Raw genomic sequence first — 20,561 nt, 5'->3', positions numbered from 1 at the left:
TCTGTTGTTGTTCTTAGAGGAATGAGAGGACAACGCTGTTTCTGGAAGCATTCGAGACTTGTTTTTAAAGCTTGTTTAGTTGTAATGTGGTAGTGCTTTACGGGAATAAACTCTGGCTGACCCACTCAAGGGAGATAAGCTTGAAAACATTTAGGGTTTTGATTTGCTCAAAGGGGGCGTTTACCGTTTTTGAAGCAGAAATCCAGTGGGAAAATAGATTTCCCGGTGCTAGCTGTGTTTCAGTGCAAAAAGCATGCCTTTGAAGTCTAGCTCTCATCTCAAAAGACCTAACTGTTCATAAAAGTAAGAACAAGGTGGATGGATAAAGCTATGTGAGGAAGCTTCAGCATGAACGCGTTTGGAAACTTCAATCCGATACCGCTTTCCTCCCCTCGCATCTCGTCTGGCTCCGGCCCCGGCCCTTCCCACCCCATGTGTCACTGAGCTGTGTCTGTACGTCTTTCAGGGTCTATCTGGGCTTAACTGAAATCCTTGTCTTCTGTGGGCATCTGAGTTACAGAGAAAAGAGAGAAAGACTGAGGACGAGCCAGATGTGCGTTTAGTGACAAAGAAATGCATCCACAATGTACGAAGCAATCAGGTTATAAAAGCATGTATTCTTTTTTTTTTAAAATAAATTTATTTATTTTCGGCCGCATTGGTTCTTCGTTGCTGCACGCGGGTTTTCTCTAGTTGCGGCGAGCGGGGGCTACTCTTCGTTGAGGTGCGCGGGCTTCTCATTGCGGTGGCTTCTCTTGTTGTGGAGCACGGGCTCTAGGCGCGCAGGCTTCAGCAGTTGTGGCACATGGGCTCAGTAGTTGTGGCTTGTGGGCTCTAGAGATCAGGCTCAGTAGTTGTGGCGCACGGGCTCACGTTGCTCTGCGACATGTGGGATCTTCCCGCAGGGCTCGAACCCGTGTCCCCTGCGCTGGCAGGCGGATTCCTAACCACTGTGCCACCAGGGAAGTCCCCATTTTTGTTTTTTTTTAAAAAAAAAGCTTGTGTGCATGTAAACACATAGAAAAGACAGAAAGAACTTAAGCGTTAAGGAACCGTGGGTTAGGTTTCTTGGGGTTTGAGGTGACTTTAACGTGCTGATCACTCTCGGAAGCACCTGAACCCTTAACAATAGCGTGAATGATTTAGATGGTTGGGAATGGAGAAAAGGAAAACCAAAACGCCATAGATTGGGTTGCCCAAAAAGTGAATTATCCATCTACAAGAACACGTGAGATTTTGTAAAAAGCATCTCTAAGTGAAACACAGAATGGTGGACATGTCTGAGTATGGCTGAATGGAATGACGTCCCACTGTTGTGTGGAGGGCTGGTGTGTCACGGGCTTTGAATGCTCAAGACATCACTCATGGGTCAGAGCTTGGGCACACTTGCTGGACCCAAGCTATGCATATAATAAAATAAGCTCAAAACTCAGTTTCAGTAATGTTGCTGTCATAAATTGTCACCAAAGTTAAGTCAGCAAGTGCCTTTCTGAGGTAAAGACAGTTGCCCTGTGGTCACGGGGAATAACTAATCCACAATTTGCTTATCACGCTTGACTATAGAGGGGGCTGGCAGGTGATCTCAAAGACTCATTTTATTTTATATCATCTAATGTAATACATCATTGTATACGTGTAACACTTCTAAAAGAGTAGATGAAAATTTGTGCCGTGTCCTGTAGATCCCTCAAGTTTAAAGATACGCAATTTGGCTCCTGCTAAAGATGTCTTGGATTTGACAATTCATGAAGAATTGTGAGAAATAGCTCAAGAATTACAGAAACTCTGTAGAACTCTAGACTCTGTAATAAACTTCAGAGTTCTGGGTCCTAAACTAGTAGCACAGTTGACCAATGTTTTTTGACTTGAAATCGAGGTATTAGAATGGCTGTCTTTCATTCCCCTGCTTAGGTTGCCATGCCATGCTATCTGTGTTAAATTTTTTAGGTTTAAGATTCATTGGTTGACCGTGTAGCCCACAATAATATGCATTTCCTGCTTTCCCCCACTAGCTCTTCATCACATTATTAATGAAATCTCAGTCTAACTCGTGCATAAGATTAGTGGATTTAGTTAAAATACTCTTAAACGCTGACATTTTTGCTGATGAGCATTGTGGGGATACCCCCCTGCCCCATCTCCTGTGCTTTCGTCTTTAGGTTTCATTTAAAACTCCCATCTTTCATATTTTGGTAAGAGAAGACTTTAAGTGGAAGTGTAATCTGAGCATCCTTTCTAATACACGGACTCAGCATGGGCATTTTGAAGCCAGCTCTCCCATCTGTAGTGAGAGTATTAGCGTACAGTGACGGTATTTCAGAAGGCAGCTTTTGCAGTTGCAGGGCATCTTTGCTGGGAGCAGGGAACAGCCAGGTGAGATCCATTTCAGCACCGTTCGAGCCTTCTGGATTGATCGTCTTGAATTGGATCTACTCCCTTCAAGGCTCTGATGGAAGCCTATGGTTTGGCCAGCATGCTCCATTGGCCTGTAAACGGCATGGAATGGTGCCAAACAGAGTGTCCAGCTTTGAGATTACTTTGGCATGATCGGGTCTGGGTACTATGGGATACTATTTAAGGCATTTTGTCATTGTGCATAGTAACAGGTCCTCCAACACTTTGTTATGTTGTGGAAAAATCTCTGGGGGCTTCCCTGGTGGTCCAGTGGTTAAGACTCTGCATTCCCAATGCAGGGTGCCCAGGTTCCATCCCTGGTCAGGGAACTAGATCCCGTATGCCCCTCAGCTAAAGATCCCGCATGCCGCAACTAAGACCCAGTGCAGCCAAATAAATAAATACTAAAAAAAAAAAAAAGAAACCATCTGTATATTAAAAAAAAGAAGAAGAAGAAAAAGAAAAATCTCTGGAAGTAGTTGGTGGTGAGCTCTGGCCTTCAGGCCATGGCTGAGCTGTGGGACCCGTGGCCAGCCAGCCTACCCCTCTGTAATCACTTTGAGTCTCAGTGTCTTCATCTGTAAAATGGAAACACTAGCACCTCGCTAAGTTTGTTTTAAGGAAAATGAGAAATGTATGTGGACCATAAGCATTGTTGAAATCCTTAGGTTCCTAATGGTTATCGTACGATTTTTATTTGGCTTAAAACTTTTTACCTGTATTCTCAGGATTTAAAAAATTAGGGCATGTCTTAGGAATTCCCTGGCAGTCCAGTGGTTAGGGCTCACGCTTTCACTGCTGTGGGCCCGGGTTCAATCCCTGGTTGGGGAACTAAGATCCTGCAAGCCCTGGGGTGGAAAAAAAAAAAAAACTGGGCATGTCTATATGTCTACTGTTTTTGCATCTGATGACGTCAATTGCATGGGCTATCCTATGGGGACGATTGTAAACCACCGTTTTAGTAATATTTTTAAGGAAAATACAATGACTCATGAATACATACACGTGTTAGGCGTTTCTTCTTTGTTCACTTGGCTCTGGATACACTGGCCTTTGAACCACGGGGCCTTCTCACTTGCCTCCCCTACCTTTTGCTCACATACCCCTTGCTGACATCTTAGATCTCAGCTTTACCTTTACTTCCTCAGAGAAGCCTTCACGACACCCTGGCCTAGGTCATGGCCCTCTGTTTGTTGTCATTTGCTGTGTGTATTCCTTCTTCGTGACAGTTTCCATAGCTGCAATTCAGTAATTATTTATTTAAATGTCTGCCCTCTTCCCCGAGAAGGACACATTGTCGCTTAGATATGTATTCCAGCCAACTATGCATAACTTGTGTCTAATCACAAGGAAACATTATTTTAAAGTAAAAAATATTTTTCAGAGAGTTGTCTGCCTTCCACAGTAGTTTGTAAGCTCAAAGTGTCTGGGACCACACCTGACTTAGTCGTTGTGAAATCTCAAACAGGCCTGGAATGATGGCTGTTGTGTATCATGCCTATGCCTGGTTTTTCAGAAGAGTGAACGAATGCATGAATGGTGTGTACCTTTATCCAGATACAGAGTCCTGTCTGCTTGCTCATAGCTCCTTGTATCTCTTGTAAGATAGCTGGATCATTCAGACAAAAAAAAAAAAAAAAGACTTAAATCTTCACTGTCACCAGCCCTCCATTTCTCTGTATTTCTCCTCTTAATGATTTATATTCTCGAACTTACAGTATCATTTCTAAATTGGTTGTGAAGATTGAAATTAAGTTTACATGGTTCTGTCTTCCCCGTAGCTACTACAGAAGAATGGTCAGCTGTCCACTGTGAACGGCTTAGCCGAACAAGGAGAGCTCGGCCTCCAGGAGGGAGCCCTGAATGGCCAGGCGGAGGAAGTCACTGTCACAGATGGTAAGTCACCTTGCCGGGGGCTGGGCAGAACCGGGGGCTGGAGAACAAACAACACCTGCAATCCCTGCAGAACAATAAAAACAGGCCTGGGTAGAATGGGCACTGTCATCCTACCTGGGGGTGGGTGATGTTGACAAAAGCAATCAATTGATTGCAGAAAGAAGTATTTATCTGGCCATTTGCGTAGCCCCGTGGGAGCTTATAGTAACGCTTGGGTATCGGAAGTGAAGTTGTTTTTCCTTTTTCTCAGGCATCCTTACCTGAAACTTCATGATCTTTTTGTTGTTGTTGTTATTGTTGCCTTATTCCAACTACTTGTCTGATGTCGAATGTGAATTCTTGTTGGAAATGCTGAAGTCTTGGTTGCTTTCAGAGTCAGTATCTCTCACTCTAGAGTAGCCTACTGGCCTTGCGAAGATTTTTCTGGTAGTGTACATTTCAAGGTGCATACATCTTTGCCCAAACTATGGTATGCTGCATGTGTTATAGCTCTTGAGCCCAGAGATCCTCAAGAGGTGGTTATTGGAAAGCACATCTGTGACCACGCTATCACTGGTTTGATTTCAGCCCATGGAGGGGCTGGGGACTACACCTGGGGGTCAGAATCAAGCACCTTGACAAGTAGGTCTCTTGCAAAGGCCACGTGTTGGAGAACCTTCCTCTGTTCCTGTTTCTTGTCTCGTTGTTCCATTTAGTCATAAAGGAATCATTAACCACTACTGTTGAAGAGGCTCAGAATGATCATTTTCCATACAGTGAACTCATGCTTACATGTAATGTGAATAAGACAAATGAAGGGAAAGTCTTGTGAAAGGAGACTGGCCATTGCCTCATTGAGATGAGATTCTTCTAACATGTGGAACCTGTTTCTCCTCGTGTTCAATGCCCCTGTGGAGCTGCTGCAAGCAGGGGGCTGCTTTTGAAGTTGGTGGGAATCCTGATCTTTCTATAGCACCACAGGCACCATATAAAGCTAGAAATACATACAGCCTCACAGAAAGAGGATCTGCACGACCTAGTGCGAGAGTTTCAAATAATATCTACCAAAGTAATTGGAACGGCCCCAACTCAAATTCCAGAGTCCCACGCTCTGTCCTTCCCATGATAACTTTTGAATCAAATCAAGCCACAGCCGTTTCGGAGCCTTCCATGGATGGGCAAGCCACCGTGCCCTGTGCTTCAGAGAGGATGAAGAAAGCTAAGAAACGGTCCATCAGGGGAGACAAGCTAGTCTATGGAAGGCTCCCTAAGATGAAAGTAAGGGGGACTTCCCGGGCGGTCCAGTGGTTAAGACTCCAGGCTTCCAATGCAGGGGGCACGGGTTTGATCCCTGGTCGGTTTGATCCCACATGGTGCATGGCCAAAAAAAAAAAAAAAAAAAAGGTTAAGACAAGGCAACATGTTGATTATCTAATGAATTTTGCAAGAGATGAGAGCTGCTCAGAGTTCTGGAGGAGCCCTCGTTTGAGGTCAGGGGGTGGGATAAGGTCTGGGGACTGAGGGGAGGTTAGGTTTAGATTTGTTGGGACAGGGGCTGCCAGCCGAAGGGATGAGAATAAGAACAGCCAGCACTTCACAAGCTTTTATTATGGGTCCTGGAACTGTGCCTTTTGTGCAGTATGGCCTCTAGCAGTAACCCTGTGAGACAGGTCCTATCTCGATTCAAACCCAGATCAGCAGATTTCCAAGCACGAGCTCTCACCCGCTGTGCGGGGCACGTCCACAGGCTTGCCCACTGGGATGGCATCGTCTGAGCAAGGGGTAGAATGAAAACCCAGAAGGGAAAATGCGCTGGGTCGGAGGGCTCTTCTGAAAGGCGAGTGGCTTCAGAAAGTATTTTGGCAATGTGGGATCACTGAAATATGCCCCCAAGGGAGTGTCGCGCCAGGCCTTTTTATCAGATCTGGTGTGGAGTGTTGATAAGAGAAGGGAGGGGCTTCAGTCGATGCCCTTGTTTCCATACAATCTTAGGTAGCGTGGAAATCCTGTCTAATCTGTGACCTGTTTACCGGAGATCCACTGGCTAGGAGATCCGCTGGCTATCTTCGTTTAGTCCAGATGTAGTTTCTTTCACTTTTCAGCCATGTGTTTAAACACTGATTTTTACGGAAAGTGACTCTGTTCCCACCCTGTGATTATTCCATTGTCTCCCTGAGCCTACCATGGCCTTGGGGGTCTGAGCAAATACTGATGCCTCTCGCAGGAAGAGTGGTAATTAATATACCTTGTCCTTCACAGATCCTGAAAAGGCCTGGGGGCCTAGAAAGGACCCCCATGTGGCCCAGGGCTGCAGAGGCCACCCCCCAGAGACATTTCTGGAGGCTCTGCCTTTGGGCTGAGCTTTTACTGTTTTAAGCAGAACTGTTATTGCTTTGGCTTGTTAGGGTGTCTCTGAGGCAGCCTGGTACACTTGTTTTTAATTATTTTTTCTTTTCCTATTTTGTCTGCCTAGCAATGCAAATGCAGAAAATTCTTTATGTTAAATTATTAAACAGTATATTTTCATGCTTTTCTTTTGACATAGGTGATAACCTGTGGTTAGATTTTATGTATTTCCAGGAATCCGTGTTCTACATGGCAGCTTACTGTAATGTAAATGAAGGCATAATTTGGTATGTAATGCTTATTTGTAGGATTTGGTGGGCCTTTGTTTCTACTCTTGCCCACTTCAGTAAGGAAAGCTCTGAGCCATCCTGGTCCCTGGGAGGATTGGCCAGCAGTGGAATTTGGTCCTGCCATAGGTGGATCCGTGGATGGGAGAAAACTACAAATGAGGGGCCTTCCTGCTCGAGGGCTTTTAATTTAAAGTGACAGACAATATTTAGACAAATGTAGAATGCAAAATATTCTTCTACCTTGACTTGCTGTCTTTCTGAAACCAGAAATACTGGTAATTCAGAACCAATCCTCTTCCTATAGTGAAAATGAAATCCTATTTCCTTGTAAACTTTCTTTAAATGACAGAAAAAGGGACCTGCTTACTAAATATTTTCAAAACTATGCAGTAGGGTTCAGATATATATATATATGTATATATATATATATATACATATATATATATATACATATATATATATACACACACACACACATACACACACACACACACATATATATCTATATATATAGATATATAGATATATACACACACGTGTGTGTGTGTGTTTTGGAGGGAGTTTGAAGATCATATAATTTCAGGGGCCATCTTTTAGAGAGTATACAGTCAGGCATGAAAACAAATATTTATTAAAATGAAAAAAAAAGAATTCACAACAAATTACTTTAGCCTTGGAGTTAGTCCCTTTTTTCTGAGTTCTTTTTAGGCGATTTATCATTTATCACAATGCTTATACAGAAATACAGCCTTTTCCCAACCAGAAAGTTCTATCCAGCCATGCCATGCCTAGCATTCACAGGGGCTGCACAAGTGCCATTAGTTTTGTGGAAAATCTGCTTCTGCGGATTTTAATCTCTTCTGCTGGAAAGATTAATAAAAAAGAAGACCCCTCCCAACCCAGATTATCGTTTGTTTTATAGTCTATCGTTTATATGGTTTTCTATGAGTTTCTATGGGTGCCTGAACAAGAATGATTTTTAAAACATTATATCTCAGTCCGGGTCCAACTTTAGATTTCAAATTTTTGCAAATTAAAACTTTTAGATTTTTCTTTTTTTGATTCAGTCTTAATATCTGTTGGGCAGATTATTTTCTTTCCAAACAGATGGGGAAATTAAGTATTACAAAATCAAAAAACATAAGACCTCTTTTTTTAAAAAATTAATTTATTTATTTGTTTATTTTTGGCTGGTTTGGGTCTTCGTAGCTGCACATGGGCTTTCTCTAGTTGCCGCGAGCTGGGGCTACTCTTCATTTTGGTGCGTGGGCTTCTCATTGAGGTGACTTCTCTTGTTGTGGAGCACGGACTCTAGGAGCACGGGCTTCAGTAGTTGTGGCATGAGGGCTCAGTAGTTGTGGTGCACGGGCTTAGTTGCTCTGTGGCATGTGGGATCTTCCTGGACCAGGGCTTGAACCCGTGTCCCTTGCATTGGCAGGTGAATTCTTAACCACTGCGCCACCAGGGAAGTCCCGAGACCTCTTTATTTTGATAATAACATATTTGTTAAAGTGCCTACCGAACTCATTGCCATATACGAGTTAATCATGTGACTGTGATCTTAGTACATTTGAATATATCATTTACAAGGCAGTTATTTTTGGGGTTCTTTGAGATTTGTCTTTCTGCAGAGTAGCTACAGCAAACATTGTAAAGCCTGTGAATGTTATGTTTTCTCCATCCTTCACAGGTCACATTTGCTTGTGTGAAACAAACACACAATGGTGGTCCTCTCCTTGGTTTTTGAATTTTTGTCCACATATGCCTTATACTATTTGCATACCCTGAGTGAGGGCATTTACACCAGCAGCTGCAGCTGGGAGCTCTGCCCTTGGCATTTGCTACTCTGGGGTCAGCCGCAAGTATCAGCCAGCAAACCGGGGGAACAGGCTTTGCTCTGCTGAGCAGCATGGTGAGGAGGCCGCTTAAGGAACTACGCACGTGAATCACTGCACGTGATTTCTCTGACCTGGGAGGCGAGCCTGGAAAACATCCTCTCACCCCCAAGAAGAAATACCCGCCGCGCCAAAAAAATCTTGTCACTTAAAGCAGAAGTCTTTAAGAGAGTGTGTTCCGTATCCTTCTCAAGGTTCTAGTCTTCTACATCCTGACATTTTCCCTGCAGATACAGTAACAAAAATGGAGGATCCGTTGCTCAGTTATCTAGAAGCTGAATCTGCAGCACTGTGGAGAATTTCATGTTTCTAACGGTGCTGAATGTCACTGTCTTGGCCTTTATTGAATTTGCTGTTTGAACCTGGCAGCTTCTGGTGTACAGTGCCTTTGGGATATGGGAAGGCCGGAGATTACTGCCAAGCGATCACAGCCCTCCCCGTGGATCTTGTTACCTTACAGAAAATCCATTTGGGAGTTACAAGTTGTTCTTCTTTGCTTTTTGATCATTTAATAACTTTATGTGAAGAATGAGTACCGCAAGTGCTGCTCTAGGTTTCTGTTGAAAGATGACCCTCTGAAATCCTTGTTTTTCTGTGATACAGTTTTCCCAACTGGGAAGAAATGTTTTTATGAGTCCATCCCTTTTCTCCTTCAATTTGTGACGTAATTGGTACCTTGTTAGTATTCTCATGAAGACATGTGTGTTGCACAAATACTACCCTCCATGCCTCCTTTATTTTTCTCTACATCAGTTGTCAACATCTGGCGTTTCGTATGCCTGTCTCTTACCTCCCACCTCTGCTAAAATATAAGAACCATGAGAGCAGACATTTCTTGGGATGGGGGGTCGGGGTGGGATCTTTATGTTTCAGTGTTGAATCCCCTGAGCCTAGAACAGTGTCTGACACATAGTAAGTGCTCAAAAAAAAAAAATTTGAATAAGTGAAGACACGGTTTTAAGTCAGAGTTAACAATATTACATTTTCACTCATATGGGAGAGGAGGATATGTTTGCTTTTCCCTTTATATCAATTCATTCCCTATGTAAATACCAGAGCTTTCTAGATGGATCCAAGGCTCCCTTTCCTTTGTTGCATCAGCACTGACAAAGCTGGTACTTTTCAGTGCTGGGCTCTCACAGGTGCCCACTATTGGTTATCCAGGTGTTGTTGCCTGGAAACATGAAATCAGACCCTGACCTGCCTGCAACTAAATAAGAACGCCCAGTGATGCTATGAAATATGAAGGCTGGATAGACAGAGAGGGGTCTCCCTTCCAACGCTCTGGTACTTCAAATACAGTATTAATACATGACATTTTCTCAGGCTGTATCCTGTTTTGTAATGTTTTGAAACACTCACAAAATAGGCCTTGAACTTAGGCAAAAGTCCTACAGTCTGCACTTTCAGGGAACTGGTTTTAATTCAGTCCTCTGCTCCACAGCAATATTTTTAGCATGCCTCTCTGAAATTAGTTATGTCATTGACAAATTTCTGGTACAAATACTCTACTGCTTTCATCTTTAAAGAAACACAGATTTATTTTTCAGTAACTAACATCCAAGCTATATAGAGCTTTCTTCCCTCTGAAGTCTATTTAAGTCTGACAGTGCAATGGACCTTTACTTTTGTTCTAACTTGAAAATTTGGGGTGGGCTGCGTGAAGGAAGAAGGAGTAAGGCTTCTATCAACCCTCCCTCCCTTTTATAATCAGTTAATTCCAGGAGAGTAAAACACGGGCGAGACTGCCTTTCTCAGTGTTTTTCTGTGTGACCTTGAATACATCCCTTTATCTCATTGAGCAGCAGTTTTCATCTGTAAAATGAACATCCTCGTCCGTCTCTGAAATTCTGTGACTGAGTCCCATCAGCAGTACTGGTAATATAGGCATCACAAAGCCAATGATGGATTAACTGTTGAAGATATGCAAGTGACTTTAGGCAGGTGGGAATCTACTTGGCAATTTCATTATGCCTTTTTATAAAAACACTTTTATGTTTTTTCTTTTTAGTTTGATCTTAAAAGCCATCTTCTAGATTTGAAGTTTTTACTTTAATGAACAAAAAATTCAAAAGGGGGACTTCCCTGGTGGTGCAGTGGTTTAGAATCCGCCTGCCAATGCAGGGGACACGGGTTCGAGCCCTGGTCCGGGAAGATCCCACATGCCTCAGAGCAACTAAGCCCGTGCACCACAACTACCTAGCCTGCGCTCTAGAGCCCGTGAGCCACAACGACTGAAGCCCACGTGCCACAGCTACTGAAGCTCACGCGCCTAGAGCCCGTGCTCCGCAACAAGAGAAGCCACCGCAGTGAGAAGCCCGCGCACCGCAACGAAGAGTAGCCCCCGCTCACCACAACTAGAGAAAGCTCACGCACAGCAACGAAGACCCAATGCAGCCAAAAATAAGTAAATTAAAAAAAAAAAAAAAGTTCAGGACGGGAAAACATTCAAGAATGTCTCAATATGTAATTATTTAAGTATGAAAGAAAGATAAGGAGCTTCATAAATGTGGCCACAAAGTAACGTTTTTCTCCCCCTACATGGGAGGAGATCAGAATCATGTAATTAGGGGTTGGTTCTGGCCCAGAATGAGTGCAAGATGTTGATAAATGCCCTAAAGACTGTCAGTTAATCTTAAATTACTGCAAAGACTTACCTATAAATGGCTGTAATTTTGAGGCTACTCCAGGGCACCCATGAATAGGATGGATGCTCTGGCCCACTTGAGGAGGAGCCTAGGTAAGATGGCCTATAGCTTGTCCAAGTAACATACCAAGATTCAGACCCTTTCCCTTGGAGGGATCGAGGCAGTTAATGGTTTTCTAATGGTAACTAAGCCAAGAAAGGAAACATTAAATTTAGCATTTTATTTATTTAATAAAAATTCTTTAGGGGACTTCCCAGGCTGTCCAGTGGTTAAGACTCCATGCTTCCACTGCAGGACGTACGGGTTCAATCCCTGTTGGGGGAAATAAGATTCCGCGTGCTGCGTGGCGCAGCCAAAAAAAAAAAAAAAAAAAATTTAGGTTTTTGACATTTAGGTCTGAAAGACGTTCTTAAAACAGCTCCAGTTTCACCTAATACAGCAACCCCCAAATGGTCCTGGCAATGTATATTCTAGAGCACAATGTCCCTATATTATATGAAAGGATGCTTTGATAACATAAATCCTCTGATCTTTATTTGTATATATCTCTGGAAGGTATATTCTCTGAGCTTAAGTTCTACAACTTTTTAGCCTATCAATTGAGTCTTATTCCTGAGCACCATACTTTGAATTTTTACGAACTGTTTTTGTAATTAATGTGTCGGTACAATGTGATATCAAGTAGTCCCCCCTGCCCCCCAGTTAACAACGCGTGCATTAGTTATTTTGGTGAAAACTGATATACGCTGGATTGAATTAATTGAATGAACTGGTTGCTTTAATGTGTCTTAAACCGGACACGCAGTATTTAGACTGACACCAAGTACCAGGAAGTTATCCTGCTGTATTAGTTTGCTCGGGCTGCCATAATAATATGTCACAGAATGGGTGGCTTGAATATCAGAAATTTATTTTCTCACCAAGATCAAGGTGGCCTCAGGTTTAGCTTCTCTGAGGCCTCTTCTTGGCTTGCGGATGCCGGCTTCTCGCTGTGTCCTCACTGTGTCTTCACCACTGGACCGCCAGGGAATTCCCATGACCTTGGAGTTTATGCAATAAATTGTGGTGAGCAGGACTATGTCTTCCGGAGGGATTAGAAGTAAGTTCTGTCATCCAGAATTTGGTCTTTCCTCTGTGTGTGCCCATCCCTGGTGTCTCTGTGTGTCCTAATCCCCTTCTATAAGGCACCAGTCAGAGTGGATTCGGGTCCACCCTTACAGTCTCATTTTAACTTAGTCACCTCTTTAGAAACTTTCTCTCCAAATACAGCTACGTTCTTATGTGCTGGGGCTTAGAGCTTCAACATACAAATTTGGAGAGGATGCAGTTCAGCCCGGGACACCTGCCTTTATGATTGTCAGCTGGAAAGCCAGGTTTGGGACCAGGAAGCCTCCGTGGGAAGGAACGCTGAGGCTGTCTACGCCAGGCTCCTGCCCCCACTCAGAAAGCTCTTCTGCTTAAACACGGGAAGGTTTGGGGAGTTTCTCCATAAAAGGAAACCAGTTATTCCACTGGAGTGAGAATATGCCTCCTCCAGCTGCTCCCTGCTTCTGGTGCTGCCTTCTGGGACTACATAGAACAAACTCACCTCCCTTTTCCACATCGCGGCCCTCTAAGTATTTGAAAACATTTATCGTGTCTTTCCTTTCATCTTTTCTCTTCTGAGCAGAACCGCCCCAGAGAAGACAAGCTGTCTCACATTCAAAGAAAAATGCCAGGGCTGATATATATATTTCAGATATGGATGTGCTTGATGGAAGCTTGCCAAGCATAACGGGGTTTTAATTTCGATATTCCCACTTTTAAAGAAGCGTTTATTTCTCAGACTCTTTAAAACACGAGAACAGCTTAGTTTGCTTTAAACCAAGGATTACGTACTGAAAGAATTGATTGGAGGAGAGAAGTAAATTGATTCAGAAGTATATAAAGGAGTTCCCCTACCAAGGATGTTGCTAAAGGAACTACTGCCAAATAGAATGAAGACGATAGAAGAAAATATCCATGCACGTTGGTATTTCTAACGCTGGAATCCTTAGTCACCCTTTTGGTACTTCACCCAACATGATCATAAGCAGACGACAGCCTTTACATGATAACAGTAGCTAGAGATAAGAATAAGAGAAATCCCACTTTTCAAGTCATTGTTAGTTGTAAATAAAGTGGAAGGTCGAAAAGGTCTCCTTAGCAGAGCCACGGTTTGCCCCTAAGCAGCCTCTTGCAGAGCCCCCGGGATTCACCTCAAGCTCTGTGGCCTCACTTAGTAAGCTCAGTGTACGGAAATGTGATGTCTTCCTCACGCGTGTCAAATCTTGGCCCTGACCGTTCCCCCAGTTGTGTTAATTTCTTTTCTTTTTTTTTTTTTTAAATGGTAGGTTTCTGCTTTCAAGAGTTATTTATTTTTTTATTGGTTGATTGATTGGTCGCTATGTTGGGTCTTCGTTTCTGTGCTAGGGCTTTCTCTAGTTGCGGCAAGCGGGGGCCACTCTTCATCGCGGTGCGCGGACCTCTCACTATCGCGGCCTCTCTTGTTGCGGAGCACAGGCTCCAGACGCGCAGGCTCAGTAGTTGTGGCTCACGGGCCCAGTTGCTCCGCGGCACGTGGGATCTTCCCAGACCAGGGCTCGAACCCGTGTCCCCTGCATTAGCAGGCAGATTCTCAACCACTGCGCCACCAGGGAAGCCCCAGTTGTGTTAATTTCCGATCAGTGTTGTAACACAGTAGGAGTCTATCAATGTCATCTTGAGAAATGTATTACTATTGGCATCTGATGCTATTCTGATCTTAATCCCTCGGACAGCTCATTATCTCACGGAGTTCGGAAGATCTGACAATGATGGAGCTTCATGTGAATCCACTTATTCAACGTGCTGGGTTCGTGTGACCTCTTTCCGTCTAGAAACCCATGTACTTCATTTGCAGGAAGTTATGTCTTCCATTTCCCTCTCTTTCTTTGCTCTCTTTTCGAGATTACTATTATTCAGATTTCAGAACTTCTAGAATGGTTCTAAGTAAAACTTTTTTTTTTCTCTAGTTTGTATCTCTTTACTCTTGGAGAACGTCCTCGAGAATAGATTTCATCTTGTCACTATATTTTTAATTTCTAAGAACTGATTTTTTTGTTCTAAACATTCATTCCTTTTTTTTTTTTTTTTTTTTTTTTTTGGACTGTGCTGAGTGGCTTGCGGGATCTTAGTTCCCCGACCAGGGAGATTGAAACTGGGCCCTCAGCAGTGAAAGCTGGGAGTCCTAACCACTGGACCGCCAGGGAATTCCCATGACCTTGGAGTTTATGCAATAAATTTTGGTGAGCAGGACTATGTTTTCTGGAGGGATTAGAAGTAAATTCTGTCATCCAGAATTTGGTCTTTGTCTAGGCAGTGAATTCTACCTTGACTTTAAAAAAAGATGTACTTTTAACGATCACACTCTAGATTTGTAGAAAAGTTGTCTTTACAAGTAAATTTTCATTCACGTGACTACAGGTTAAATAAATTTATTACTCCTGCAAGTGTAAATTTTTGCTTTGCAATTATTTTTGAAGCCAGTCTAAATATACTAGCTGACCTTTTAAGTAAAAAAAAAAAAAAGAAAAGTCATTTTAAGCACTTTATCCATTGTGTATGATTACAGTAAAAGTTGCTGGGAAAATAATAGATTCGAATATATTAACTCAAATTAAGAGATAATGAAAGAGACAGATGTACCAATTAAATCTATCGATGGCAATTTAATTCCTTGCCACTTAGAGACCAGCAGGAACTCATGTGTAGTCAAACCAAGTTAGGTTTATTTAGCTTGCTGCACCAAGGGAGGATTCTAGCATGGGTGGCTCAGTAATGGAGTAATGTGGGAGGTGGGAGGACTTTATTATAGGATTTGGGCTTATGCTGGATGATTCTGAGACAACAAAGGAGTCATCTCTAGATTGGATGCTGAAGTAAGGGCAGTTCTGTGATTGGATAGCTTGGTTGTTTCTGTCCAGGAGGCAAGGAGATGGAAGCAGGGCTAGAATTGTCATTGCAGGGGACTTCCCTGGCGGTCCAGTGGTTAAGACTCCGCGCTTCCAATGCAGGGGGTGCAGGTTGCACCCCTGGTCGGGGAACTAAGATCCCACATGAATTGTCATTGGGAAACGAGTTAGCATAAAGGAGGGATGTTCAGTTATTTTTGTAGTTTTAGAAGTTGTGCTCTGGCCATATGTGGCTGTTGAGCCCTTGGAATGTGGCTGATCCTATTTGAGATGTGTTCTACATGTGAAATAGTACAAAAAAGGAATGTAAAATATTTCCCTAATAATTTTTCTTATTGAGTACCTATTGACGTAACTGGACATACTGGGTTTGGTAAAATATATTAAAATTAACCTCAAGTGTTTATTTTTATTCTTTTTAATGTGACTACCGGAAAATTTAAAGTCGGGAATTCCCTGGCAGTCCAGTGGTTAGGACTTGGCGCTTTCACTGCCCGGGAGGCAGCTAAGATCCTGCAAGTCATGCTGGGCACCCAAAAAAAGAAAGAAAATTTGAAGTCTTGCATGTGGCTTGCTGACGGGTTCACATCACAATTCAGATGGGCAGCTGTGGAATGTCAGTGGGTCTTGGGTAGGTAATTATCATTATTTCTTCCCAGCGTGAACCTTCAGCTGGCCCCTCGCTCCCACTCCTTTTGAGAAAGACTTCAGACAAATCAAAGATTGTCTCATTCTCTTCTGAAAAATCGAGAGGGAGCCTCAAGTTAATTACTTTTAGTGCAAGATGATGCTTCTCTTATTAGGATGCATTTCTGAGAAACTGATGATAAAAGGCATTCTTGCTCTTTATAGAAGTATTTTTCAAAGGACTTTTTAAAATGAGGCTTAACTATATTTAAAGCAGTATTTCTCAACCTTCTTTTCATTACCGCTGCCCTGCCCCACTGAGTCTTTTCAGACATTTTTTTCCCTAACGGTACCCACCCCCCGCCTAAAATTTTAATAGAAGAGATATACTGTATATCAGTTTATGTAATATCTATATCTATATCTATCTAAGTATGTATGTATGTATGTATATACATATACATATACACACACACACACACACACATATATATATATATATAAAATCTGTGCTTCATATATAAAGAGTAAGATGAACCATGAACTAATTTTTACCCCATGGGGGAATGTATAGTTTAAAGTAAGCACAATAGCTAACATTTATTATGCTTTTAGAGTACACTCAGTAGTGCTGAGGCTAACCTTTATTTGCACCTCAGAATAACATTAGCATGGGTGGTGTATTTATTCTCCCGTCAGTTGAAGCCCAGAGATTTAAAAGAATATTTTACCCCGGCCACATTGCTATCAGAAGAACCAGAACTACAACTGGTTTTTCAACACTTTGGAATCTTTTTTAGACTAAACCAAAGATGAGAGTTCAGAGTCCTAAGAGGAATAGAAGAGTTGAACACAAGGCACTCAGGAAAGAATTTGAAATCTATGCAAATACTTGACCAAATTTGGTAATGAAACACCTTTTTGCTTATTTCCTAATTTTTAAAAGATCACACTTTGACTTTAATCTGCTTTCAGCTTGCTAGTTTATATATTCCATGATTGGGAATTGATCATGGTTTAGACTGCCTTGCATTTTTAATGGAAAATCGGAGGTATTGCTCTAATGTTCAAAGTCCGGCAGTGCTGGACGACCCCGTGCAACCCCAAGCTGGATGTCAAATGTGCCTGCATTCTAACCGTGAAAGTAACAGAGGTTGTTGTAGAAGATGTGTAAAGTGTAGGAAATAATCAGGGCAGAAATTGCCCATAATTCCACTATGGTTGGCTTTTGTTAGTTTTCTTTCTGGGCTCTTTTTTTCCTCACCCTCACATATGTGCAGATATATATGCATTTTAGAAAGCAAAGCTAAAATTATGTTGACTATATAGTTTATATACTGAACAAAGAGGTGTGTGGCTTTCTCTATCAATGTAAGCATTTCTCCATGTCATTAACTGCTGCAAACATGTTGTTTTGCCAGATAGTCCAATGAAGAGTTAAATGTACTATTTTCCTAGTATTGGGACACTTAGGTTCTTTAAATATTATATGTCCCAAGCAGTTAAATTTTCATACGTAAATCTATACTTTCATTTGGTATAGCTAATAAAAGCAGAACTGGCAAAGCAAAACATGTAAAAACATGTGAACTCAATAGGAGGAGAAATAAACTTATTCTGCATCACTTTTATTACTTGGATTGAGTTTTTTAATAATTTTCCCCTTGCCTGGTTTTTTTTTCTTTTTTTTTCTTTTTTTTTGGATAAATTATCTTGTTAAGTGACTTTTAAATCCCCCTTAGCTTTTCTATTGTATTACAATAGTCCCTTTGAGGAGCTAGTCTTCAGATTATTTGTCTTGAGGATTTTGAATCAAAATAACCATGTCTACACAAACATGTCCAACTCAACTGGACCGTAAAATCCAATTAGCTGGTATTTGTCTGTGTTCATAGCAGAGCAGCAGAGACTTGAAAATACACTGAGCCCAGGAGAACCTGCCCAATGCATTTAATTCAGTGTATATATTCATCTTCTTCATGGTTATTAGTTTGCAGCAGCTTCTAACTCAACCTGAGATTATCTCTGAAGTATTTTAAAGGAGTAACAGTGCATAGATGCTCCTTTAGATCTCACCTGCCCTTTCCAGCCAGAGGAAAAGTGACCTCACTGGGTTTGGGTTTATTTTCCTCCGAGCGTAAAACTGGGGTGAAAAGAAAACGGAAGGATGGGGTGATGGGCGGGGGCTGGATTTGGTGTGAGTCCAAGTCGACAGTTCCCGATGATGTTCAATTTTGGGTTAAATATTCACGCCTCCTTGGAAGAAGTTAATGAACATCGTGTCAGTGCTGACCCTGGTGTCTTGGTCCTTGTCTTTATTGCAGCGTTTCGTCCACTAGTCCAGCCTCCCTTGACTGCCAGGCTTCCTCAGCTCTCATCCTGAGTCACCACTTTGTGAGTTGTGTCCGACTGTTTCCACTGTTTCCATCTCCTAATCCTCTCCACTTTGGGCTTCTGATGCTATTTTCTCCTTGATGGCCGCTAATCTCTGTCCATTGTCAGAGCCCTTCTTCAGATTCCTCTTCCTCAGGGTTCCAGACCTTTGACTTCACCTGCCTCATGCCATTCCGATGATCTCAGAGATGCACGTGGCTGCTACTGCCTTCCTTCATCCAACAGTGGGTGATGTAACTTTTGACTCCTTCCTCTCCTTGGTCACCACGGTTTCCATCAATTTTCTTTCTAGAACATCTTCCTCCTTGTCATTACTGCCTGGTTACTTTTTCTAAATCACAGTTCAAATTTTGTGCCACCAACTCTGCTCTAAAATCTCCAATGGTTCCCTGCAGCCTCCAGAACTCATACAAAATTCTTTTTTTTTTTCTTAAAAAAACAGCTTTAATGAAATATTCACATACCATGCAATTGATCCATTTAAAGTATAATGTCTGGAACTTCCCTGCTGGCGCAGTGGTTAAGAATCCGCCTGCCAATGCAGGGGACACGGGTTCGAGCCCTGGTCCGGGAAGATCCCACATGCCGCAGAGCAACTAAGCCCGTGCGCCACAACTACTGAGCCTGCAAGCCACAACTATTGAGCCCACCTGTCACAACTACTGACACCTGCGCACCTAGAGCCCGTGCTTCACAACAAGAGAAGCCACCACAATGAGAAGCCCGCGCACCGCATCGAAGAGTAACCCCCGCTCGCCGCAACTAGAAAAAGCCTGCACGAAGCAATGAAGACCCAATGCAGCAAAAAAAAGTATACATGTCAGTAGTTTTTAGTATATTCACAGAATTGTACCACCATCACCACAGTCAATTTTAGCACATTTTCATTTCCTCGTAAAGAACCCCCTTACCTGTTAGCGGTCTTTCCAACTCTTCGGTTCTGAGTAACCGCTAGTGCACTTTATGTCTTTATAGATTTGCCTGTTCCTAATGGAATTAAATAATATGTCACTGTGTGCTCTTTTGTGACTAGCTTCTTTCACTTAGCAATATTTTTTCAGTGGTTCTCCATGTTATAACATGTATAAGTAGTTCATTTCTTTTTGTTACTGAATAATGTTCCATTGGAAAGAAAACCAGATTTTATTCTTCCATGCATCAGTTGATGGACATTTGGATTGCTTCTACTTTTATGCCTGCTATAAATAATGCTGCTACCAATATTCTTGTACAAGTTTTTGTGTGGACGTAGGTTTTCACTTTTCTTGGGTCTATATCTAGGAGTGGAATTGCTGGGTCATACGGTAAATCTATGTTTAACATTTTGAGGAATCGCCAGACTGTTTTCCAAAGCAGCTGCACCTTTTACATTCCCACTACCAACGTATGAGGGTCCAGTTTCTCCTTTCTTTGTTATATTGTCTGTCTGTTTGATTACAGCCATCCTAGTGAGTGTGAATTGATATCTCACTTTGGGGTTTGATTTGCATTTTCCTAATGGCTCATGATGTTGAGCATCTTTTCACGTGCTCCTCGGCCATTTGTGTTATCTGCCTTAGAGGAACGTCTACTCAGATCCTTCCTCCTTTCTTTTTTTGGCCATGCTGCACAGCTTGTGGGATCTTAGTTCCCTGACCAGGGATTGAACCTGGGCCACAGCAGTAAAAGCGCTGAGTCCTAACCACTGGACCGCTGAGGAATTCCTGATCCATTTTTTAACTGAGTTATTTGTTACAAAGTTCTTAAGATGTCATTCAAAGCCCTTCATAACCTGGCCTCCAATGTAATCTTTCTTGTCTCATTTCCAGTTATCACCTCTGTCCCTCCCTTCTCCTGGTCTCCCCGAGTAGACTCTGAGCCTGTAGCAATAAAGAACTCACGTATATTCCCTAAATGTTGTGTTCCGGCATGCCTTTCCGCATGCCGTTCCCTCTGTGGCACTGCCTTCTTCTGGGCCTCAGGTAGGGCTATCCCCTCGCATCCCCCATCCTTTCAGAGGCTAGCAGAGATGTTACCTGAGGTGGGTTAAACTGGAGTGTGCCTACTTCTTCCTTTGGGTGTGTCTACCACCCAAGACTGAGCTCCCCGAGGTCAAGGACAGTATCCAATTGTATCCCTAGG

At 42.5% G+C, this 20,561-nt stretch overlaps 1 protein-coding gene across 1 annotated transcript in view; it reads left to right on the top strand.

The window, feature by feature from the left end:
* The window catches only part of AKAP12 (A-kinase anchoring protein 12), a 104,544-nt gene that overhangs the window by 52,100 nt on the left and 31,883 nt on the right, over positions 1 to 20,561 (top strand). Inside the window, exon 2 of the mRNA XM_082474371.1 lies at positions 4,176 to 4,290. Coding sequence (XP_082330497.1) covers positions 4,176 to 4,290 — 115 coding nt within the window. The remainder of the gene's footprint in view (positions 1 to 4,175; positions 4,291 to 20,561) is intronic.

This window comes from Balaenoptera physalus, assembly GCF_965194825.1.
Source record: "Balaenoptera physalus genome assembly, chromosome: 9".
NCBI classification, from domain to species: Eukaryota; Metazoa; Chordata; class Mammalia; order Artiodactyla; family Balaenopteridae; genus Balaenoptera; species Balaenoptera physalus.
Note: the sequence above shows the minus strand (reverse complement) of the source record. Positions and strands in the feature narration are given on the sequence as shown.